At 36.7% G+C, this 26,911-nt stretch overlaps 1 protein-coding gene across 2 annotated transcripts in view; it reads right to left on the bottom strand.

The window, feature by feature from the left end:
• Positions 1-26,911, bottom strand: part of LOC117242087 (dipeptidase 1-like) — a 238,391-nt gene that overhangs the window by 6,401 nt on the left and 205,079 nt on the right. The window contains exons 2-5 of one of the 2 annotated variants that reach the window (XM_033508461.1): positions 16,873-17,202; positions 6,453-6,585; positions 5,264-5,452; positions 3,890-4,089 (exon numbers count right to left, since the gene is read on the bottom strand). In XM_033508461.1, coding sequence (XP_033364352.1) covers positions 3,890-4,089; positions 5,264-5,452; positions 6,453-6,585; positions 16,873-17,202 — 852 coding nt within the window. Of the gene's footprint in view, positions 1-3,889; positions 4,093-5,263; positions 5,453-6,452; positions 6,586-16,872; positions 17,203-26,911 lie in introns of both variants that reach the window. The other variant, XM_033508460.1, reaches the window with a different exon arrangement.

Below are 26,911 nucleotides of genomic sequence, written 5' to 3'. Positions count from 1 at the left end.
GACCGCAACTATCGTCACGCCTTCCTCGATCAAATCTACCGCAATGTTCTCGCGTAACCGCATTTCGTCTGCATCGTACGTACCTGTGTTTCCTCTTTTGGGCAACTGTACTGTACCGTAGAAACCTGTCGCAAACGAACCTAAATGTTGGTCCAGAATGTTACGAATCTTATTTTAAAGAACGATCTGTGGCGGATCGGTATCAATACCGGGCTATCCGCGGGTACCAACCGTCAACACCAGAGGGCTACTACGACGACAACGAGTCTGTCTATCTCGCTAGCGGTCGAATATACGGACGCACGATACAAATACCGCACCTAGCGAGACTCCCTCTACGTCTAAGGTAGGGACTATCGGGCATAGCCTTACTGACGAGTCCACTGGTAGTCCCGGGACGAAACGCAAACTCCTCTTTTCACCTATCTCCAACTACACCTCCGCCGAAGATCTTTCTTATTTTCGAATAGATAACGAATAAACGTTGTTTTATTCGAGAGGAAAGAATTTATCGACGGTTTAACATCGTAAAGTAAATGTAATAAAGTCAAACTTTTAACAGATTCTATATTGGATTCTTTTCTAAAATTTCTTTCCACGATTCAGAAACGTTATAACGATCGACGACTTGAATAAATCGTAAATTGTTCTTCTCTGATATTTTCTTACAGATTTAGCTATGTAATGCTTATTATTCCCTTTGATCAGAGAATTGCATAGGATATTACTGGCTTATAAGAGAACCGAAGATCTTTTGTAACCATCGAGTAACGGAAGAGCACTTGTGAAATGCCGATCTCGGACAGTTTCAAGCTTCGTAACGAGATAACTCTCTTGTCAAGCTAAAACAATGAGTTTACACAGGTTTCTATGTCAAAATATCGCTTAATAATGTTCACTGTGTAATTTTTTGGAATGTTTAAAAAATTCATCTCAATTATCGTAAAATAACTTTTACTTGATTTCCATTGTATTATTATTATTATTATTACTATTATTATATATTATTTTCATTTTATATCGAACATATACTGTGTCTATTAGTCTGTTTAATATCGATAAAATACATCTATGTACCTATGTATGTTATGTCTCAAGAACGTGTATAGGTATGTGTTTTACGACTATAAAATCAAATTTTCTATTCTTTTCCAAGTACGAGTTACAAAGTACGAGGCAACGAAATCCGATTAGAAATACGCAGAATGTAACAGTTAAATTTATAAAAATTGTGTTACAATTCCATCTTGCTGTATTCGGGGCTCAATTTTTGTAAAATGAAGCATTCTCCTACGCTGATTCCGCGTGTATCTGCGCAAAAACATGTCAAACATGAAAAGAATGTCAAACACGGCGTAGTTATCAAGTTGATGATGTATACGTAAGAATTAAAAGTTCTTTCGGGTGGTTTTACAGTTACGAAACGCAGCGTAGAATTCTAGCGAGACGAGGAAAAATCTGCCACTCGAGGGGATTCGAGGAAGAAAATTGCGGTTTGTGGAAAGATACGAAGCCAACGAGGAACAGGGGAACAGATAAATCCGTTAATTTCTCGCCCTACTAATTTGTCGTTTAACGAGGGAACGCGAAGAGGTTTCCTATAATGGAGCAGAAAACCCGACAATAGAAACGAATAGCCGGTGGTAAATGTTTCGTGTCACTGGGAGACCAGCTGCACAGATAATCGTCCATCCTCTGGAGAGGAAGAAGAACGATCTGGTGCGAGAGAAAGCGCGAAAACCGTCACTTTTCTTTTCAATTCGACGAAACTTATTTCGCAACAAATCTACGTAGATCGTTAACAGATCCTCGAACAGGACTTTTATTTGACGAACGTTTTACAAGCTATCGTATAGCAGAGAATATTTTTCCACTATGCACAGCGCTACGAATAATTATAAACTCAAACATATTTTCTTATGTTATTGTAGGGACATATGCGTCTTAGGATGTATAGCGGCATATGCGTCTTAGGACGTCGCGATACGCAGATGCTTCACATAGTTGTTCTGCCACAGAGGATTAACACTGCACGACGCACATAATGTAATAGACAAACTCTGGACAAAGCTTTCGGTCCCCCTTCTCGACCAGTATAAATAGACGACCAAGTTCTCCACGAATAATGCTACATAAAGCCATATTAAAACCTATTTGGACCTATGGGATCCAACTATGGGGAACAGCGAGTAATTCCAACATAGAAATTCTCCAAGGATTCCAATCAAAAGTTCTAAGAGCCTTAATAGATGCACCTTGGTATGTTACCAATGAAACAATACACAGCGACCTTAAGATAGCCACAGTTAAAGAAGAAATATCCAAATTTAGTAACAGATATAATACAAGAGTTAACAACCACCAAAACCCACTAGTTACTCAATTACTTGACACGACGGATCAGACTAAAAAGACAATACCCTTCAGATTTAAGCATTAGATTCAACTAGAATCAAACATACTATAAACTCTTATAATCCAAGTTACAGTACCACGCCAAAATAATTTACTTATAATTCTCAATTGATTGTAAAAAGTCTACCAAATAAAAAAAAAAGTTCTCCGCTAGTCAGTAGTAGTGCGAATGAATATCGGTATCGAGTCAGTAAGTCAGTCAGTCGAGCGAACTAGTATAACGAATCAATCTTATAACGAGTATCATCGAGTGAACAACGCTTGCGATTAACTTTGTATCCTACACTTTAAAATATCTGTAAATATAGTTGATTAAATTAACTCGTCCGATTATTGATTTAACCAACAACACGTCACACCGTCCACCACATTATTTTATTCGATTATTATTCTTATTAGTGATTATTAATCTTATTTCCAAGAAATCAATGTTCATGTCTGGACAAGCGAAATTGCTTTTGTAAGGGATAAATCGAACGCTGTAGGATATCAGCTCCTGATCACCTCCGTTACACGGAGAATTATCGGCCTTCGTAAATGAAATAGAAGACAGAAAGCCAGTTTTTCAACAAGACAATGTTGCTATTCGTATAGCCGGTGTTAGGAAGCCGTGGTTCCAGGATTTCGTGGTTCCAGGATTTCCAACAGAATTATTATCATGGCTAGCGTCGAGTCCTCATCTGAACCCGATCGAGACCTGCGGGGAATTCTACGAAGAAAAGTTTACGAGCAGGAGAAGTCACCTATAGAAAATATGGTTGAACTTGAATAAAGAATGAAATCCGTAGGGGGTGGATATTCAAAACGAAACTTTAAGTAAGTTAGTGGATAGTATATTTAACAGATTAATAGAAGCAACAAGAAGTAAAGGAAAATACACAAAACATTTAACGAAATCTACGTGTAACATTGACTTTATATCTTTTTTGCAGTGGAATACACAATTTTAAGAGAAGATTGTAATATTTTTCAGACTTCGAAAGAAGACAATTTTTGTTTGTTGCATCGTCAGTTTTGTATTGTATTGTAACATGAAATTATACAGACAATTTCGTCGATGTTTCTTCCAATGTCATGACAAATGTAAAAATAAGGTTTGAGTTTATAATTATTCACTGCACTGTATACGTATGTCTCTATTTTTTCTCCAACAACGAAGATGATAATTCAGTTCGAAATATCTTTTAGAAAATTTTCAGAATTTTTATTATTTGTCGGCTGCCTTTTCTTCTTATTTAATACCAAAGCTCTTGCTTTATGAAACTTGAATTTAATTTTCGTTCTGCTCCTGAAAATGTGTCTTTCCATTATCTTTTTCTCTTCTCGAGGGAGGATCGGTAATTTTAATAATTTGAATATAATTAGATTTATTTTCTTACTCGTTCCGATATATTAATCTTTTTCAGCGAAATTTTTATCTTAATTTAAATTTAATTAAACGGGAAAACAGTGGAATAACGTGGCTTTTGCTTACCAGCTGCCTTAAAATGTCGTCGGGAACGTTCCTCGAGGAATTACAAATAGCGAAGGCCGAGGAGTGAGAAAAAATGACGGGTGCTTTGCTGGCTCTTAAAGCGTCCCTCATGGTTGCCCTCGCTGTATGACTAAGGTCTATCAGCATTCCCAGCCTATTCATTTCCTGAACTACTGTTTTCCCGAACGCCGTTAGACCGCCTCCTAAAACAAACGAGAACTTAGCTTTCTCCCTCTCTCTACTTACCGTCGAAACATTTATCTCCCTGATACAACGAAACTTGGAATTTTTCATTTTCCGATCGTGTTATGCTATTACTATATCTTTTTATAGCTTATATAATATAATATGATAATATAGTAACGAGTACAATAAAGATTACATAATATACTATGTTTCATTGGATATGTACGCGATAGTCGCGATATCGAATATTTTTAATTTCATTGTCATTTCAGTGTGAAAAATGTTGAAGTAATTACTTCGAGAAAAACTCTACACCTTTTCTTTTGTATATCCGTGACCCGGAGAATACGCTGTTACGAAGAGAATAGAATTCAGTGAAAAAACTTGAAATAAAGAGAGGTGCATATTACTGTGTCCTTGAATATAAGTTTTGTTTTGGGTTGCAAGGTCTAGAAACAAAAGAGCTATAGGTAGATTTCTATCGCTGTTTCTTGTATCCTTCAGCTAGAGCTACACAGCAAAGTTAACTTTTTGCTAATGTCCTTTGCCATAAATATATGAACGTGCTCCCTATCATCCTTCTTCTATTGTATCGTAACACTGAAAGAATGAGGATCTGAATCAGCATACACTATACCTGTACTTATACCTATACTTATTTCAATATATTTTTCTATTACAAATGCATCCACTCTTTCCTTTAGCAGTCAACCTCGACAAATTAAATTCACCATATTGTACTTTATTAATTATTCGACATTCGTTCATCGCTAGCAGTAAAATCACTTGCAAATCATATTGCCTTGAACCGTATTTTCTATGTGTTCTTACCAGTTAAGTTATATTCTACCAGTCAATCTCAACACAAAATAAAGTTCCATTGCAAATATTTTTGTATCTAGATTGTTATATATTTATAAGAAATTTCAAGAAATATATAAAACACCCCAAACACACTCGTAATAACATTTATTACACAATCTCAACACAAAATAAAGTTCCATTGCAAATATTTTTGTATCTAGATTGTTATATATTTATAAGAAATTTCAAGAAATATATAAAACACTCGTAATAACATTTATTGGATAAAGCTAATTTCTGTTTATTTCTCGCTTTTTTTTTTTTAATTACGTTCGTAGAAAGGTAAATTTACTTAAATATTCACAGTTCATCTATATTACTCACCATCCTCCTCTTCGTCTTCCACCGACGAACTTTTCGCCCACGGTGTGTTACAAGTGTGCGTGAGCGTGAGATACCGTACACCCAATTGATACAGTGTTCTTAAAACAGCTAAACTGCTTCCTAGGCTATGCCCACCTTCCACCCCAATCAATGAAGCTATCCTGCCTCTTTCGTGAGCATCCAGAATCTCTGAAAATTAAGTCAGTATCATCTGTACAATCTCGTTTGTAGACATAGTATTGAGTTATGTACCGGGCAAACGTTTCTTAATCTTTTGAATTGTTTATTTCCTCGGTCTTGTCCCTTCTAAGTGTTAACTTAGACTGTTAACCAACTGTTAAGTGTTCGGTGCCAACCGAATAGGGAGATCTCCCCGTTTGGTCACGCAACGATGTTCTTCGCAGAGGGGAGATCTCCCTTTTCACTCTTTAGCAACGCGTTTCTTTTCGCTTTGTTGTTATTAATAGTTATGCTTACCTGAATTGCCCCAATTAATCGCGCCAACCTCTTTCTGCTTTTATAGCACATATATAATAAAGTACATCGAATCTAGTGTGGTGTTAAAATTAATCAAAAGTTACACTGTCAATTTGCGACTAAAAAATAAAGTTAGAATCGAACGATGTACCATTAATTGTAAAAAATATTAGGTTCTACTATGAATTTTTCATTTCGCGTTCAACCGTTATTTATCTTTAGTCACCTTCAATAAGCTTTTACTTTTACCTATGATTCCCGCCTACACCTCCAACCCATTCCGTCCTTAAATAATTTTTAGATTTCTTTTGTTTCTGCCAGTAATATCGGGTCCCCGATGAATTTGGAAAAAATGCGCGCTCCGTTGGCTAAGTGTTAACTCATCGAGTTTGTTATATCCTCTTTTGAAGAAAACAAAGAAAAACACCTATTTAACATAGTGTACGTCCAGCTGGACAAATTGTAAAGTATAAATTAAATAATAAAAAAAAAAACATAATGAGAGACCAAGTGTAAAGACAAATCTTTCTTGTTAATCATCGTAGTCACTTATCTTTGCTATTTCGTTTTTTTCTTTAGTTTATCACGCTTATCACGCCTATTATATTTTTCTTTCTTTTTAACGATTCGTCTGTTTAAGAAACAGAGGGTAGCCAGGAAGCGGTGGAGTTCAGATTTGTGGCTGTTTCGGATAATCGTGAAAGATACTAACCCGTTGAAGATGCAGCGAACTGCATGTGTTGCGAGTACTTCTCTATGAGCCTCTTAATGAGGTCCACCTGCTCCAGAGTCAGCTGGACCGCGTTGAGATGCTGCGACTCGCACGGCACGTAAGCAGCCCAAAACTGTGAACAAGGTACGAGCCGGATTATTCTTTGGTTAATTAGGAACAGCAGAGAAAGGGAGGGAGAAATATCGTCGACGCTGAATACACTTGCAAGGAACGTACGTATGCGAAAAATGAACGAAACTTTTCTCTTTTGAGAAAGTCAAAACCGCGTGTTTACCGCACTATATCTCCTTTAGAATCTTTCACGATATTTCTAATTTCGTTTCTCCGCACGTTTTTAGAACAAAGTAATTCGTCGTTGTTTGAAAGACACGTAGCGCCTGACGTTGATGTATTATGTCGCTATTATTTTCTTATTTTTGGATGTAATATCTCAGCAATTTCGCTGATACTCCCGGCATTTCAATTTTCATATTTTAAGGTCTTTGTATTTTATTAATATTTTAGCTTTTTTAGAAATATCTTAATTCAATTGCTTTTCACTATACGTTACATTTTAGCGTATCACGTTCCTCTGACTTCTCTATACCATATACTTTTTAATTTTCTTCGTTCCCCTCTCATTTAGTGGTTTAAAAGACGATTTGCATTTTTATATCGATTTTTATATCGTTCGATGATTAACTCGCAAGATCGAGAATATTTTGATAAATTTTTGAATTACCTATATTCCATACGTTCCCTCTTTTATCACGTAATCCATTATATCAGTCAGCTGAGAAAGTTGGGTGAACAGAGTTCGCAACACATTCAACTAAAACGTCTGATGATCGATGGGGAACGCTGCTCGAATTTTGGTTCATTATTGCAGTTTAATAAGATCGTTGTCCATTATTGTACTCCAATTTATTACGTATTACTTTATCCTGCGAAACTGTGACAAATTTTACGAGGGTGGTTCTACGCTCGTGATTCATCGTACCGCAAATATGGTATCACGTAGCGTCCATAAATAATCGTCTGCATGAAAATTCGTTGTAACTTGCGGTTAATCGGGCCACAAAGATTGCAACGATATAGTTATAGCAACTGGCGAGGTTCAATTTCGAATAAAAATGAAGATACGAATATGTCAATTTCTCGTTGTCTCTCGTCGTATCCATTTTCTAATTTAATTCGATCTCAAATTTACAGTTATTTTCAGAATTCTTTGAACGTAACGAAACGCGTCGATGGATCATAACGAATATCAAAGAATTTTTACGACGACGGAGCTTTCTAAGTTTGAAATTTCAGTGACGATGAAACTTTGGAAGTAGCGATCGATTATTTGCAGTTTTATTGGTTTCACAATTTTTAGATTCATTTCAATAATAAGACTGGACAATGATATAACATTTTTCACGCGTTCTCTGAAATATCGATTTCCTCTTAGGTTTGATATTTTCGTTGTTTTCGAACAACGCAACGAGTAATGAATTTTTATCGACGAGCGGAAGCTTCGAATAATGAATAATAAATAATAAATAAATAGCAGGTGAAACTCCGTTGCTTTCGTTAAATGATTAAACGAATCGAATCGAAATTTTTGACACGCATACCGAAGTTAAAAAACAGTTCGATAATTTATCTTCGTCTCCATCTATTTTTATTTTCATTTTGATTATTCGTAATCGAAACTCGTCTTGTCCGGGCAAGTAGGAAATTATTTTTCGCCACAGAATAAATTGAATTTGCAGAAAATTGAAGACGAGAGTTGGTCGTGTAAGACAGAAAATGCAAAGCTGATAGGAGGGACATCGAAAAAGAAAATTGTTGCGTTGTGGTTACGCAATATACGGAAGATGATGTACCAGAACATAGAACATTTTTTCATCTTCCGTTTTCTCTTACGTATACAGTCCTCGCCTGAAAGCGGAGATTGGTTTCCTTTATGGTTCCTTGTGGCGGACTTCTGTTTTCCTTAGGGAGAAACAAGTGCAACTGGAAACGAATGAATTACACGTTCGTTGAAACTTATTTTCTGATTCAATTTTCGTAATACTCTTCTATCAGCATAGATGGACTCGTAAGAAAATAAGAAATTCGTTCAACGTTGTTAACTTGTTATTATCGTAATTCGCTGGCGTGTACATATCACTTTGTTTCTACGACAGTTCTTGATATTTTCTCTGGTTGGACCTTTTTCTTTTTATTTGGAAGTAGCTTACAATCAATTTTCATTGAGAATTGTAAGTAAATTATTCTATAACGTGAATAATAAATGATTATCGTATGTTTGGTTCCACCTGAATCTAACGTTTAAATCTAAAGGGTAATGTCTTTTTAACCTGCGGATCTAATCGGTCGTGTCAATTAATTGAATAACTAGTGGTGTTACGAACGTTCGCGAAAAAACGCGATCGCGAGGAATTTCTTGCTACAATTCTGATAATCGACGCCGCGAATCAGTCGTTCCCCTGTTTCGATTAAGATAACAGAGATAGTTCAAATGAATTAACAGGGTTAATATAAGCTTCTATTTCCAACAATATTTAAAATTATAATGAACACGTCACAAATGATTTAACGATGATACAATTAGTTTGTTTTGGATTTTATTCGTCCGAATCTCTCGATACACTCCGTTTGAATCCTCATTTGCCACTGACTGCCCTTCGGTTTTGTCCTTCTCTGGGAGACGACCCCCACCACGCTCGGTTCTCGCAACCGTTCGCGCCTATGATCACGTATGCCACCTTCTTTGTGTAAAATAACGGACCGAAGGCGAATCGATGTTTCTAGAACTCGCTGCTTGACGACAACTATGCGTTTATCTCTATTTTGTGTATATCTCGAGGGTCATGTAAGACGATCTGTCTGCGACACTGTAGTACCAAGGAAGACGGTTAGGAACACGGCCTATAGTAAGCCTATAGCCTATATAAGCCCAATAGTTAATTCTTATGTTATATCTATTACCGAATTTGGATATTTTTTCTTTAACTGTAGGTATCTTAAGGTCGCGATGTATCGTTTCGTTGGTAACATACTAAGGTGCATCTATTAAGGATCTTAGAGTTTTTGATTGGAATCGTCGAAGAATTTCTATGTTGAAATTACTCGCTAAAATGGACAATTACTCGATCTAAAATGGACAATTACTCGACCTAAAATGGACAATAGCATTTTCCAATTCTTAGGCTTTACTTGCACTCCCTAATCTCGTTAGATCTAAAGTGCACAATATTTTTCAATTCGTTCGTTATTACGGTAGAACCACGTTCATCTGGACTCCATTTATTCGAACGAAATTCCAGTTAATGTCCGATCAGCCGAACTTCTGCCGGCTCGATTCACTTGTCTGAACGCGAGCCCCTATTATACGAAGGAAAAATAATGGGTAACGAGGAAAATCGGTGATCTCCTATTAAACGAACTCCAATTACATAAATTACTTGCCCGTCGACAAATTCAGATAAATCGAGTTTTATTCTGATTTTACGGACTAATGATGTAGTCACCTACAACTTTGACTACTCGGTGTGCAAAGTTGAATTAAAAGATATTAGGTCATACGAAAAGCTTCTTTCGTTTTATAAGGAAATAATGGTGCACAACATGTTCCGTTTTATATTATTTTATCGAATTACGTATGATCCATTTTGTTTTATCAAGATAAAGATTACGACGTTCGACAGATTAGGTTTCGTGTTTTTATTAAAATTTGTATTGTTTGTATCGTAAAAGACGCGTCTGTAAAAGAAAGACACTTTCCGGACAACCTAATGTAGTATCGTGGACGAAAGACCTAAGAGATATCGGGCGAACTATAAACAATGTCGCGAGAAAGCCGAAGTGCCGACTGGCCCAACGATGTAACGTCGATCCTTCGATCGAATAGTTTCGTGGGAAAGGTTTGCGTGACTCTGGCCACGAGCGGTTGCGGAACACGTACGTGGTGGGGCTAAGATAAAAGACAAAGGGACGCTAAGGGAGAAAGACGAATTAACAGCCAGTGTGAGTTGAGAAGTCGGAGAGTGCGAGTTGAGAAGCTAGAGAGTGTGAATCGAGAAGTGTCAGGGAGATAGCGTTGCTAGCGTTCTCGAGAGAATGTGGTCCGCGTAAGAGAGAGCGTTGGATCCGTGGTGACGCGAGTTGCAAATCAACTATCTAGTTGTCTTAATTATAATACGTTATTGTGATTAGTTCGCGTTAAACAATCATCGTTTCCCGTTTAACCAACATCTGTTTAATCCGTTTATTGTAAATAAACTAATTATAGTGAAGATCTTACGCTAATATATTGCAGTTTGCCAGACTCCATCAAACCTGCTTTATCCTAACGTTATTATTCTCCACAGTTGATCGTTCGTGTTGTCTCCTAAAACGCAAACTATCTTCAACCGAGTGGAAAACTAAACCGCGAAACATCGTACAATCTCGTTCTCTAAATTCCATCGTACGTTTCGTAGGTGGGGACACGCGTCGCGATTCCGCTGACGATTCTCAGGATCGTTGGTTGCTGCGACGAATGCTCGGCTGGGTGGCGCGGTAATGGCATATCCAGCGCGAACGTGGCAAAAGGAGAAGAGGAAAAACGAGAAACAGCCGAGCAGGAAGAAAGCCAACCGGCTAGGTAGCTGCTACGTAAAAAGAAGCAGTCAGAAAACCTGGAGAACCGGTAACGAGCTTGCGGTGGAAAACGCTGGCGCAACGCGCAGAGAGGGATGATATCGGGCTTGCTCGTGTTTGTGCAACGTAATATCGGGCCGTTTTCTGTTTCGCCAGCTAGTGCACACTATCGTTGCCGTGTGTTTCATTATGTGTGTCGCGTTACACGGTTACCTTGGCGAAGAAGCAACGTTTTCTGTGTCATCTCGCGGCAGCCTTGTCTTTCTTAATATTGCCGCTCCCGGGTATATCCAGCTCGCTGCGCTGAAACGTTGCTTGCCGGATTTCAAACGGCTCTCACCGAACGACGAATATTGCGTCGACCGTCCGTCCGATTTCTGCCCTTTGCGCGCTGTCTCGCGTGAAATTCCAAACGTTCTATACGTACGCTATCGTTCGTAAACATCGCACGGGCATAATTTCGTGGGTTTGTATGAACGGTACAGAATGTTATTAATTAATGGAGAAGTAAATAGGCAGAAGCTATTTCCGATTTTCATCTTCTGCGTATTCTGATTCGTATGAAACTGCGAGCGTTTCCTATGTACACCGACGTTCCTAAGTATCGTTCGTATTGATAGTATCAAATATTGATAATTAATGGCAAACTAATTAGAGATTAAGTATTTACTACTTGCTTGGAGTTTCTGTGAAATAACAAACAAATATATCATATGGTATATGTATCCGTATGACGCGATATGAAATTTAACTAGAATTAATCAGTATAGTTTCTCCATCGTAAAGAAATGTATCGTTTTGTATGTTTCTGCGTAGTTTGACATTCAAACGAGTCGAGGACAACGTATTCCTTAAATGGTAACGCTTTTTGTTAGATAATCGTGTTCGAAAATAAATAAATTTTATCGCGACATAAATATTGTACGGCAGCTAACAAGAATAAGAACAACGTCCGAGTCTCTTAGTTTATAATTTTGCCAACGAATTATACTCTATCATAAATAAACAAGCGTTTATATTTACTTTAGAGCCGTGATATATAGGTATTTTTCAAGAAATTTTAAAAGAAACCGTACAATTGCTTGATTTTATTCGTTCTTCTTTCGTAATTTAATTTTTGTTTTGTTAATTTATGAAAGATGTTAAAAAATGAAGGTACTTAGTATGTTATAAATAATCGTGTTCACACGAATATGTATAAATGTGTGACGATACATTCTGTGCATATCTGCTTTCATTAATAGCGAAAGACGAACCAAAGAAAATTTGTGTCTTAGAGGAAACTGGATATTTGGAGAAAATATGTTTTTCTGTTATCGATGCGATCCAGCTGAAAGTTTCCTTTCTTTTTGTGTAATACAGCAATATTCTCGAGATAGCTTTTATTATACCTGGTAGTAATTACTGAAAGCGTTACTTTTTATTTTCGTACAGCTTTTAAGCTCTGAAAGGTTTTAAAGCGTAGGCAAACGAGACTGGAAAAGACTTTCACGGTAATCCAATGGTAAGCAGGGTATAGAAGTTATTCTCTTCAATCGACATGGAAGGTTATTTGCAACGCTGTTTCATCGTAATGGTTCCTCTGTTAGAGCGAAATTAGTCGAATGGAATTTAATGAAGTGGACATACAGATTCTGGTAAACGGTTTTGCAATTAAGTATTCCGGATGCGGTTCTTTTCAGTGTTCCCCTTTTCATTATGAATTTTCCCATATAGTGTACGTTAACATTTCATCAGCAACTTTCCCTTTGACGTTTTACGTGTCAGTAGCGTTTTATTCAATCTTTTAAATATTCATTTTGCAAATTCTAATCATCCATTAAGCACAGAAAGAGTAATTACTTTAATTGGCAGAATAATTTTACATACAGAGAAAATACACTTTAGTTCTGAGATCAATATTCTCTGAGAAAAGGGCATATATTGCAATAAATAAATATATGGTGACAAACATATGACACGTGACACAATTTCTCTAAAGTTTGCTCTTTTGCTATTGTATTTGACATTCTACTACATCCTATATGTTCCATCCAAAGATATTATTAAAAAAACACTACTAGCATATAAAAATATACATTTATTCTTTCAATTTTTGCAAATTACATAAAAACTGTTAAATCTCATAAACGACAAATGGAGTGTTTTTATATAACTAGGAAGATTTAATAACAATTCCTCCTCTAAAAGTGATCCATTGCAGCATCCGTACGTTTCAATGTTTTTGGATATAACACATATAAGTAATTCCTCCTGAATAAAAGATAACTCAAATTTAATCAAATATTAAACTGTCAAAATTGTATATTAATATTCTATGTTATATTAGATTGTCCGGAAAGTTTCTTTCGCAAACGTGTTCTTTACAACAGTGCATCTTCGTACAAACTTGAAACCAAGTCTATGAAATATCGCGATGTTTATCTCAACAATACAAAATAGATCGTACGTGATTCGACATGATAATATAAAACAAAAAACGTTGTGCGTCTATTATTTCCTCGTAAAACGAAAGAAACTTTTCGGACAACCTAATATATATATAAAAGTCTTATATTCCTTTATTTTATATTTTATAACGTATTAATCCAACATATGCTGTCACAAAACTTAGTTACGATTAGAAAACGGTCAAACGACTAACAATAAACGCCGCACGATTGTAAATTTTCGTGCGACAGTGTATACGAACCACCTGTTCTCTTCAACTGCGAAACGTTCCGTTTCCTATCGCACTTTCGGACGAATAGGTTAAACACGCGAGAGGTCAAATGTCCTGCCGCCTGCACCGCAGGTCACGATCGAGCTTATAAACGTGCTCCGGGCGCTTCAGATTCAACGACTGATCAATACGTTAAATCTGTTTAGTTCGCCATATCTTTGATATTCTGTCCCGATAAATCGCCTTGATACCAAAGGATTATGCTTGTTTTACGGAACCACATCTTCGGCGCAAATAATCCGATCAGAATTTTTGTTTGACGCCGGTGATCCCTGTTCAAAGGATCAGCCAACTCGAGGGGGAAAAAACGTTAAAGCTATCGCGAGATATAGGGGAGATATCGACGATAATAAGCTACAGTTTGCCAAAAGAGGGTTGTTTTATAGGGTGGATTAAGGTCGAAGGATAAACTTCTTGTACGATTACGTATTTTACTAATCTCCTTCGCGAATCTTATTTTCCCCCATCTATGGGCGTATCGAAGATGAGAATTGACACTAAAACTACCACACCAGTTAAATTGACTGGTTTTACTATTTTATTTTAAAATTCCTACTTCGTGTCATATTTTTTTTTCCCCGCAATGATGTAATGACTTTCGCAACGATAACTAAAAGGATAATATAACGAGTTTTATTTTGTTTTTTATGTATTCAAAGTAAAAATAACTTTGTAGCAAGGCTACTTATACCAATACCAGTGAAAATGAATGGTACTTGTCAAAGTGTAAAAGGGTCCTGCAATCTGTTTATCGAACCCCAATTAACCAGTTTCTTCGTTTTCTACAACTTCCCACAAGTTTTTAAAATTTGTACCGCGTTTCATTCGATATGGTGATATCGGTTATCAGGAAAATTCCGCATCGATCGTTAGATGCTAACACTAGCTATACCACACCAGTCAAAACGACTGGTTCTACAATTTTATAAATGTGTCAATAATCCTCGTTTAGGGATTATGGTCCCAGATGGATTAAAAGACCAGTCATTTTGGCTGGTTCTAGTAGTTTTAGTGTTAGTATTTAGTGTTAGTATAGTGTATTAGTTCGTTGGTTACGTACCAGGGTGCATTTATAATGGATCTTAAGCGTTTTCGATTGCAAGCGTTGAAGTATTTCAATGTTGGAATAATTTACTTGCTGTTCCCCATATTTGGATTCCGTAGGGACCAGGCTGTGGGTTTTATTACGCGGTCTTATGGAGGGTAATTTTATTCTGTGTGCTTAGGATTTTTGTATCGTGGAAGAAAAACCGGACTCCGGTCGCCAGGATTCGAACCCGAGTTCCGAACGTTCGTAACCAAAAACGCTAACCACTGCGCTGCCGTCGTCCGACACTAGTTAGTGTCGAGTAGTGGTATTTACTGTCGAGTGCCGCCACAAGCCTTTGTTTCCACGATACTACATACATTTTTAGATTGATTACAAATACTACGGGTATAATCGTGATTACCTGTCTCGTTGCAATGCTAATAAAATTTTTAAATGTTTTATACAGCACATACGATATGAACGTAAAAGTTTTGCATGGTAATCGTTCAACTACTATCGAAACTGTGTGCAAGCAAAATCGTTTTCGTGAGATCGAGGAAGTTTGGGAAAACTGTTCATGCACCGAGGCAGATCGGCCCTGCAAAGAGGCTGCTGATTAATTACAACGTTCCTTCTAGTTGGCCAAATAAACAACTGAACGAATTTCACTGGGTAGCTAGCCGGCTTGTTTTGTTATTCTCTTCTTTTGCCTAAGTTTTTCAGTTCACAGAGAAATATGCGCGAACGTGCTGCGAAAATATTTCTCCTTTAATTTTCCGTAATTCTTTGGTTACGTGGCTGTAAGCATGTTGCTGGGTAAATCGGTACGCTTGTACACAACGTGTACGTGTGTTTGTGCACCATGGTCGAGCGTGACGAGTTTCCAAGGCTTTGTGACGTTAATCGATGCATTCAACTTGTCCCAGACGAGTAACCCGAAGTAACCTCTGTGTTTAATTATATGGTAAACACCGATTTATTCTTCAGACACTTTGCTATTTTTAAACTTTGATATTTTTAAGTCTGGAGCAAAGGAAGTGGTTGATCGGGTAATAGAAGAGTCGAACTTTAAACGCAAATTCTCTTCCCTATTCGTTTATCGAATACGTTTGTTGATATTTATTTATTTATTTACCGCTTCGAGAATTTAATTCTCGAATCTTTTTTTTCTCCAGATAATTAACTAGAAAAAAAGTGAACAGAAACGAACGTTTGAGCGGATCTGCGAAGGCGAAGGGAGACGATCATCCTTATCACACGTCTTTTTAATTCCATCTGTGTAAAATTATTTTGATCAACTTTCACGAATCACGCGTTAAATCGATGCGTTAACGCGTCGATATGTTATGATGAATCGGATCGAAATCCTTTCATTGTGCCAATAACAGTCGCTTCGTTTAATCAAATTGTTTCGAACATACACCAAACCAAAGCAGATAATATACACAGAATGGAGCAGGCAAGAGACACGGATAGTTCGGTCCCTGAAACGCTCAAAATTAAATACCTAACGTAATATCACAGTGGCTAAGAAATTATTGAGCTTAATTTTCCAATTAAACGTCTTTTAATCAGGTTCTACGTTTCATTTTCATAGTATGAAATTTTCGATAGTCACACGAAGTTGCTACAAAATAATACGAAATTTAACATGCTTAGACCTAACCAATTAGGTCTGTTTTTCGAATACCATAATAGACGCAATGGCGTGTAAATATCTGTGGCGGCACTCGACAGCACAAATACCGCCACTCGACGTAAACAACTAACGGACGATGGTAGCGCAGTGGTTAGCTCATTAGGTTACGAACGTTCGGAACGCGGGATCGAATCCCAGCGACCGAAGTTCGATTTTTATTCCACGATTCCAAATAGGAAGAAAATATAGCAGTACCCCCAGCAGCGACATCTACAGCCACCAGCCACAAAATCATCACGGACACGACACTTATACACCACACATATCTTTCGTAGCCAACCGTAATTATCAAGCACCGTCGATGGATAATCGGACTATTTGTAATTAAGATAATTACCTGACCGCCGACCATGCCTTGACGTAGCCTAACCAAGTCAGTTTGACTCCAGGCGCTCTTGCTCCAAGGCGCGACCTGTCGTAGATCCTTGTCGAAATCGAATTCGGCCAGTTGGTTGTGAACGAAGTTTCTAATGTTCCAGGGCAGATCATTGTGGCCGTCGATCAAAGGCACCTCGGAAAGAACCTGCCGCACGGTCTCCAACCTTTCCTTGGGCGATGTCAGGTGTGCAGTCTCGCCATCGGCTGGTCGTGGGCCAACTTTCCCGACCCAGCTTCCGATTGACAGTATGATCACGCTTGCTGTCCAGACACCGCTCTGACCGCCACACTGGAACACCGGTTCGATTATCGGTGGTTAGTCAGCAATTATCGAAGAACATTCCAACAACTGGGATAATAGTAAGTTAGCTCGAAGGTTGTGGAATTCCATGGGCGGAGGAAAATATTTGAATGTTTCATTCATTCCCGGTCAGAGGAATGTTGGAGCTTTTGATGTCGGATGATTAATAGATGGCGAATAATCTATAGAAATTCGTATGTTTTCCAGTACGATAGGAAAAATGGAATTTAAACTGCGAGAAAGGAATTTGTCTTGGTTGTAAAATATCTAACTTTGGATGCGTTATATACGTTTTTATATCAGGTTGTCCGGAGAGTGTCTTTCTTTTACAGACGCGTGTTTTACGACAACGTATCTTTATACAAACATGAAACCTAATCCGTCGAACGTTGCAATCTTTATCTTGATAGAACGAAATGAATCATACGTAATTCGATAAAATAATATAACACGGAAAATGTTGTGCATCCGTTATTTTCTTATAAAACGAAAGAAACTTTTCGGACGACCTAATACATCGTATGCATTCTATTCCTCTACCTTTAAGTTTCTCGTAAATACATGAAAATCCACAACGACAGATATTTGTGCATTTACAGGCTGCGATTTAAATACGTAAGAATGTACAAGAGGTAAAGCAAATTTTATTGTGTTTTGTATTGTTTGTGGTATTTTAAGTATTGAACTAAGCTAAACATAGCTATGCGACAGTGTATAGATTAAGTAACGTATATGTATAGTGTATAGAGAAACGAAGATATATATGTTTAAGTGTTAGTATTAGATACAAGATGAGATACGTGTGTTTGGGATGGCGGTTTGGATAAGTGTGGGTCTTTGGAGGCTCTCATTAAATTATGAGAACGAGCGAGAGTCAGAAATATGTAAGCCAAGTCCTTTTTCTAGGCTGTGAAACCGAAAAATAAATAAATAAATATATTATAATATTTAAAAATTGAACAAATATTTGTCGTTGTTCCATTGATCGTTGAACTGTATTTTTGACAGTTTTTATAAAATTTAAAGAAGTTGAAAGAATAAATGTATATTTTTCTATGCTATCTGCAAGTTGTATTTTTTACAAAAATCATTGAATGGAACACATAGGATGTAGTAGAACAACAAATACAATGGTAAAAGAGCGAAACTTGGAGAACTCTGCCAATTTAAACTACTACACTTTCTGTCCTTAATAAATATATACATTATAGTGCTTAAAAATGAAACAAATATTTACTTAAATTCTATTTCTTTCTTTAGTTGTACATAGAGAAACCTGAACTCGCATAAACATTCACAGTGAATAAATAATACTGAAACAATCCGGAGATGATGTTAAGAAGAATGTTGCAAAGGCCGAAGAAAAAGAAATGCAATTTTTGAAGATTGAACATTTCAGATACATAGAAAACTTTTAAATACAATACGTAAAAATATGGGTTTAGAAATATAGAATTTTTGCAGATCCAAAGATATTAGAAAATTTCATATCGAAGGTATTTGATTAAATCACGTAGTAGAAATTGAAGAAGAAGATTAAACGACGTACTTATTGATATCACGTTTCTTACATGCGTGTGTATATAACGCGTGTGAAAAATGTGAATATTTTCAAAGTTATGGAGGCTGAAAGTTTCCCAGTTACCGAATGAACGTATACATATATAGCTATGTAGACACATATACATAATTTGAATTCCATTAGTTACGAAGAATTTACCTCCTCGACGTCTTTTCCAGTAGCGAGGTGAAATTACGTTTTGGGATCCTTCCAGGTAAACTTGAGCCATATGATTCTAACAATTTACTGGCGGATCATGGTTTTATGACTGCCATTAGGGACGGTTCTGTAGCTAATCGTACGAGCCATAAATACCAAGTCGAGAATAAGTTTTTTACTTAATTCCTCTGACGTTGGCAAGTAAACTTTTCTCATTTTGGCTTCGACGATTTGTTACAAAGAACGTGAAAAAATGATGTATCAGAGATATAGTTTGTTAAATTTCTTCAATTAAATTGATAACATTGAAACATTTGTCGCTTAAAGGTCTGTTAATACAAAATGAAATAAAACAAATAATTAAAGAAATTTCACAATTTAACAGACAAATTTAACTTGCAAATGAACGAATTAATAAATTTATAATAATTAATTCCTCGCCGAAAGGATTGTTCAAATACATATTTAATGCTTATCGATGAAAAACACAATCCGAAGAAACGAAATGAATAACGTTATCGCTTAAAACCCTAAGAGTACGCACCAGATATGATCAAAAACAGGTCTGAATACGTTTCTATAAACGTGTCCTAATTAATTTCACTTCTGCCCAATTACTGCCAAACTCCCTTCCGTCCCATTACCCGAGAATCAGCTTGATTAGAGCTTCATCGATCCTGAGATTCGGTTATCGAAGATCTTTCTCGGTCGTAACCTCAGCCAAATCCAGACTATGGTTCAATCAAGCGATTGACCGGCTAAACTCGCAGTTATAACGGTCAAACTGAGAATGAAATCCCACAGTGCACACCGGTATTTGCCAATGTCTATCTAACTCTTTCTGCTACCTTATCGAAACATACGATAAATGTCTTAACAACGTGTATTTTTCGTTCCAATAATCACGAAAACATACAGGGTGGTTGGTAACTGGTGGTACAAGCGGAAAGGGGGTGATTCTACGTGAAAAAAGAAGTCGAAAATATAGAATAAAAATTTTTCGTTTGAGGCTTTGTTTTCGAGAAAATCGACTTTGAATTCTCGCTCGGTACGCCTGCACTTTATCGCGTCTCGTTATAACGGATCTCACTGTAGATCGTTGTCTCGATGGAAAAATTAAAAAAATGATTTTTTATTCTATATTTTCGATTTCTTTTTTCGCGTAGAATCATCCCCTTTCCGCTTGTTCCACCAGTTACCAACCACCCTGTATATCGACGATAAATCGTAGATTAGAATTTGTGATCGTGAAAGTTTTTCAATTCGAATATTTCTTTCGTAGTAATCGATTTTTCGACGTCGAGAAGACGGTATCACGTAAAATAACACAAAAAAAAGATAGAAAAAAAAAACAAATTTGAGATGAAAAATAAAAAAGCAACTTTATTTTTTTTTTTCTAACACTTGGTTTACAATTTGCTTCCGAGCTCTAAGCGTGACTTTTCAAGACTGACTCTTACAACTCGACTTCCGATCGGATTCGGTTATTTTTCTTTTGTCACCCCTCAATATCCCCACTGTCCTCGAGTTTGTTAGGCGACCGCGACGTTGCCACGCACGACGCCATCTTCTAGAACATTCGACGGAAACACCGTTGGGATATTGATGATTCATTCGGCACTTCGCTTCGGCGATATACATTGTTGCCAAGTGCCTTTACATCTTTATCTCCGGTTTTGAACTGTGCCAGTCGTGACAATGGTGAAGGCGTCGATTTGATGTTATTTGAAGCCGAGGCTAAATTATGGCAGATCAACGAACGAATCCGTACATCACGTTCAAAGATATCTGGAGTGACAATAAAATTGCTTCGATCGTTACTTTCCATCTGAATACAGAGATTTTATAATAGCGGCCGGAAATGTATCTCGCCGATATAATCCAACTGGATGTAAAATGTAATCCAACCGGGAATGTCGTGCGCACTCTCAGCCAGGGATTCTCTAAAGGGAGAAAAGGAACGCGATATCCAAAGAGCTGAAGGTGAGCAATGGTAACTGAAGAGGACCGGAGAAAGCTTTGATGTTTTCGTCCAGAAATAATTTACTGTTTCATCCTGTGAGTTGCAAATATTCCCAGGGACACGGTGAACTGTCATCGCGATGCTGCAGGAGCTGAATAGTTTATGATCCTCGTCAAAGGAGCACGAATTCCTTTTCGCGAAACGTCTGTTCAAGGTACGAGTTTTTCAAAGCACGTCAGAGTGCACGATGGAGAAAAAGGGATCGCTTTATCTTTCTTTTCCAATTATTCTGTCCTCTGTCCGGTCCTCGATCGAACACAGAGAAATTCAGTTTTTTTTTTCGTGGAATTATTTAGAACCGAGAGAAACGAAGTTGTAACGATTATTATTGATTTCAGTTTAACAACGATGGTTTAATTTTATCACAGTTGTTATCGACATTTGAGAGGAATAGAATCGTAACGATTATCAATGATGATGATTAAATTATAACGATGATTCGATATGATTAGTTTGTTAGTGGTTGTGTAATTTTATCATATTTGTTATTGAGAACCGAGAGGAATAAAATTATAGCGATGATTATTATCTTTAGAGTATTCGCGTTTGTTTAATTTCATTTGTTACAGCGAACCGAGAGCAATGGAATTGCGACGATTATTATCATCTGCGATTATCAATGATTATTAATTCCAGCATGTTAGTCATTCTGTAATTCCATTTCATTATTTTTTCGATAATGTAAATATTTTTAATTGATCAGGATATTGTCACATAAAGTAACACAAGAAAATAAAAAGACAAATTTAAGATAAAAAATAAAAAAAAGGAACTTATTCTTTTTCTAACACCTGGTTTACAATTTGCTTCCGACCTCTAAGCGTGACTTTTCAAGACTGACTCTTACAGCTCGACTTCCGATCGAATTTGGTTATTTTTCTTTTGTCACCCCTCAATATCCCCACTGTCTTTGAGTTTGTTAGACGTCCGCGACCGTTGCCACGCACGCCATCTTCTAGAACATTCGGCGAAAGAACCATTGGGATATCGATGGCTCATTAGGCACTTTGGCGATAAACATTGTCGCCGAGTGCCGCCACATCTTTATCTCCATCATCAGTCCATCGGGTTTGAAGTGTGCCGGTCGTGACAATATCCTGGCTAACAATAATCCATAAAGAAGCTATTATTCCGAAAGAATTTCTTTGGCAAGTGAAAATTGAGCGATCGTGTAAGTCGATAACGTTTAGAGGGAAATTTCTATCACCGATGATCGTCATAAGGATTCGGAAAGATATAAAATTATTCAAATTGAAGAACAAAAATTTCTACAGTTGATAATAAATAGCGAATAATAACACGAAATGGAAATAAAAGTAGGGAATTTATTATACAAATTCACGATAACGTTACGGTCATCTACTTGATGAAATTACATTGCTGTCAAACTAGAAGAAGTTATTACATGTATATCAACGTATTGTAGTATTATGGACGAAAGGCCTAAGAGATATCGAGTGAACCATAAACAATATCGCGAGAAAGCCTAAGTGCCGATAGGTCCAACAATGTGTAACATTAATCCACATCAGAGATCAGGCCACACATCGCGGACAAGATGGCAGCCAGATGTCTCCACTTCCTTGGCGCGTATCCTCAATAGTTTTGAGAATCAACCATGGATCTTGGCATTTTTATAGTTAAGATCTTTCAAACTAAACAAGTATCTTTTGTTTCAGCTTTCCTTTACGTTTATTGTTTGTGTTGAGAATTATGGATCTTTGAAGCCGAAATAATGTTATAGGAACACTAAATTTATACTTGGGATTAATATTAGAATAGTAATACATTTATTTTATGGACGATTTCTTATATATTTATCGATATAACTAACTTGCACGCGTCTCAGCACTTTCTTCTATACCCGACTGTTACTCTAGTTTACATTCATCTGTTTTCGAGACGCCGCGCACACACATACCTCCATACACTGATACCCACATACAAGTATCTCTACTACGCATTTAACCCAGTCCAGCACAGAAAATTATACATATCTCAACAGTTTGCTACGGGTTGACACGGGAAAGATAGTTTTCCTCACGTTCGGTATCTTTCGTTAACGACTTTCTCTCGAGGGCGGCTAAAACCCTTCCTGGTCCACCAACCTTCTTATTATCCAATCGGAAGCGGTGTCTACTGCCCTCACTTTCTTAACCAAAATAGTCATCGACAAATCCGATGGTCCCGTGTCCTTAGACACACCCACCTCTAGCTTCCCTCAGACACAGTATCGTCAGTAAAACTCACTTATTCTCGATCCTTAGAATAGCCAATGTATCTTTAGCGGTTTCTACACTTAGACCAGTCGCGTACTCGATCAGTGTATACTCAATTGTGAATATTAAGTGAAAAATAAAGTTTAATAAAAAACAAAGTTAATAGTTGTGTTACGGCTCAGCTATCTTGTTTTTATTATATAACCTAACCCTCAAGTTTACGCGACAGATGTATCGTCGGTCCTTCGATCGAATAGTTTAGCGGAAAAGGCTTACGTGACTCTGGCCACGAGCGGTTGCGAAACACGTGCGTGGTGGGGCTAAGATAAAGGACAAAGGAATGCCAAGGGAGAAAGACGAATTAACAGTCAGTGTGAGTTGAGAAGTCGGAGAGTGTCAGTTGAGAAGCCAAAGAGTGTGAATTGAGAAGTCCGAGAAATAGTGCTGCTAGTGATAGTGTTCGATTTTGTTTTTTATTTTACGTTTCATTAGTGTTGTCGAGAGAGTGTGGTCCGCGTGAGAGAGAGAGAGAGAGAGAGAGCGTTGGAACCGTGGTGACGAGAGTTGCAAATTAATTATTTAGTTATCTTAATTATAGTACGTTATTGTATTTAGTTCGCGTTAAATAACCATCGTTTTCTGCTTAACCAACACCTGTTTAATCCATTTTAAATAAATTAATAAATAAAAGTGCTACAGTATATTTCGACAAAATAAGTATAAAACGTTAAAAAAAATCTGTCCACTTGATTGGATCCAAAAATTTCAGGACACGTTCGAACGTAATTGTGAATTAATTTGTAATACGTGCTTGCACATTAAATGCGGGAGCAGAGTATATGGTTGATTTTCGCGTCGTTGTTCGTCAAACAAGATCGTGTCACCGCTGGCAATTCGTCAAAGAAATGACGAATTGCCTCTTGCCAACAGAATGATCGATCGAAGTAGTTTGATTAAAGAGGAAGATCACCTGTCCGAATTCGTTTACGTGGAGGACAAACTCCCATTTTTAATGCATCCCAAGTTGAGACCGGATGGAATCGGCAAAGAAGAAATAGTAATTGAAACACTGAGAGCAAGGTCTCATAGTTACACACACGTAAACCTCCATTAACAGATTTTTCCAACAACGCTCTTAGCTTTCTTTTCTCGATAGGATGAAGCTTCGCTACACCGAATTGTGGAGAACGTGAATCCAGAAGAAATTGCGTTGCATCGTAGAAAATACTGAAAAATGATATCTTATTGATCGAAAGAAAATTTATTAAATAATATCTCTCCTAAGGATTGTTATTTAAAAACTTTCAAATTAATAACGCGCGGAGGAAATTTTTTATCTCGCAATCTCACACCTTTTATCATAAATTTCATTTAGAAAAACACAAAATTATAAGAATCACGTGCTCGAATTAACGATATAACAATTACTAAGGATAATGACAAATTAATAAAATAAAACGAAGAAGATTAAAATATGAAATTATTATACAATATTTATTCTTATAATTATTGTGCAAATATGAAACGATATATACAATGGCAATCTATCAGCAATTCCAAATTTTTTATTCGATATTTCTTCAGATAACTATCTTTATAAATATTTTACATATTCTTAAAGATATCAAATTAATACGATATTAAAGTTAAAAATATCTCCTTTCTATATCTAAATCAATCTTCGAAGTCACTGGATTATTAAATTAATATAAATTCCACATACAATTATTTGTAGATCATTCGAAGAATGGATACTAGATGAAGAAGTTTTATAGGTCGACTGCTAATAGCAATAATAAACTGGTAACAGTAAAATAGTAAAATATAAAACTAGTAAGGGTAAAATCCGAACAGAATACAGAGCGTTGAGTACACTAGTCGTTTTATATACAAGAGGGATTAACACGGTTAGATACCGTACACGAAAGAAGGAGAAACACTGGAGTGCTGAACAACGTCGTTTAGTGGTATCTAGTATCTGACCAAACGGGAACTCGCGCTACTTACTCGCCAGACTGCGGTAACATTGTTGCGTCTGATACAACATACGCTTTTCTACTAGCTCCTAAGCTGCAAGCCTGAGAGAGCGGTCCTTCGAATTTCCTGTGCTCTTATAGGAATATGGGTAAGATATAAAATTTCGACTTGTCTTCGCAGTTTGAGAAGACATTTTCTCTTCTATTCTCGACAGCGAATCTGTTAATATAGATCGTTATCCAATACCGAATCGTCTACACTTAGATTGTGCTTAGCTTAATTATTCAACAGATGCAATTTTTTTATTGCTATGAGCATTGTATGTATATAATATTATAAGCATTTATAATTAGCAATTATAATATACGAGCATTATTACAATATTTATTGTAATATTAATTTATGTAACAAAACAGTTAACGGAGATAGGTTTTCAGGGACCCCAAAAATCAAGAATATTAATAATATTATAGTAAATATTGTGATAGTATTGTAATATAATAAATATTGTAATATTTATTGTAATATTATTTTATATAACAGTTAACGGAGATAGGTTTTCAAGGACCCTAAAAATCAAGAATATTAATCCTAAATGATCTAATTAATTCTAATAAATATAAAATAGTATTATAATAAATATTGTATTTTATATGCCATATTATTTATCAATGTCATGTATTTTACATAACAGAACAATTAACGAAAATAGTTTTTCAAGGATCCTAAAAATTAAGAATATTAATAACGCAGGAAGAAAATTCAAATATCCGCGATTTAAAGAGCGAAAAAACAAAACTATTAAAAGCAAGTTTAACGTTATTAAAAGAAGCTTCTTAAATTTAATAAATTAAAGATCTCGCGATTGTATCATTTTATTCTCGTTTTCTTTCAACATGCTGATAAGAGCAAGATTCCATCGCCTTTACACAAATTAAATTTATCTAACAGGAAATCATACTCCGCCTTCTTTCGGCTCTGGCAGAACGAAGAACGATAGAAACGTCGAAAAACCGGTCGGCAAGCGTGCATAAAACATAAATAAAATTTAATCAAAAACCCCAGGTGGTAACGCCGAATCCTCGAAAATGAATTCCATTCGGGACAAGATCCTTCTCTCTCGATCCGCCTTCTCCATTCCCGATTAACACCCCCTCGTAAAAATTCCAATATCGGCTAGCTTCTACGACGACTACATGTCGTCCAACGTCGAAAAATCTCTCACGATTTCGCATCGATACGGAATCGTCTCGCGATTTACATCCACCGGACGTTTTTATTAAAACATCGTAAAAGACCTTCGTGCAGTTTTCTCCATTCGTTAACCTCTCAGATGTACACGGTGTTCGTTTGAAAACCTCACGTCCGATTATCTGGAAAGTTACGCATTTTAGGAAAAGATGTTTGAAAGAAAAGTTTCGCGGTTTCGAACGGCAAATTATTCGAAGGTTTTATTTATTTTTTTTTTATACGTCTTCTTTACGGATTTTTATTCCACGATTAATTACGAAAAGGAAGAAAGATTTTCTTATCGGACTTCATTTTGACAGATATGTAGTATCAAAAAACGAGGGGGGGGGGCATACGCTTAGTCCATCATATATTTAAGTTCGAGTTTCTCGGGATAGTATAACGCAGTGCCGCGGACTGATTGACGTATAGGACCGGCGAAATGCATACAATGTAGCGACCAGCGTATAGTTCCAGAAACGTCGATTCGCCTTCGGTTCGTTTTTCACATACACAAGGAAGGTGCAT

Source organism: Bombus vosnesenskii, unplaced genomic scaffold, assembly GCF_011952255.1.
Source record: "Bombus vosnesenskii isolate JDL3184/JDL3185 unplaced genomic scaffold, Bvos_JDL3184-5_v1.1 scf7180000016263, whole genome shotgun sequence".
Classification (NCBI taxonomy): Eukaryota; Metazoa; Arthropoda; class Insecta; order Hymenoptera; family Apidae; genus Bombus; species Bombus vosnesenskii.
The sequence above is the reverse complement of the archived record's forward strand: the minus strand, read 5'-3'. Positions and strand labels throughout refer to the sequence as shown.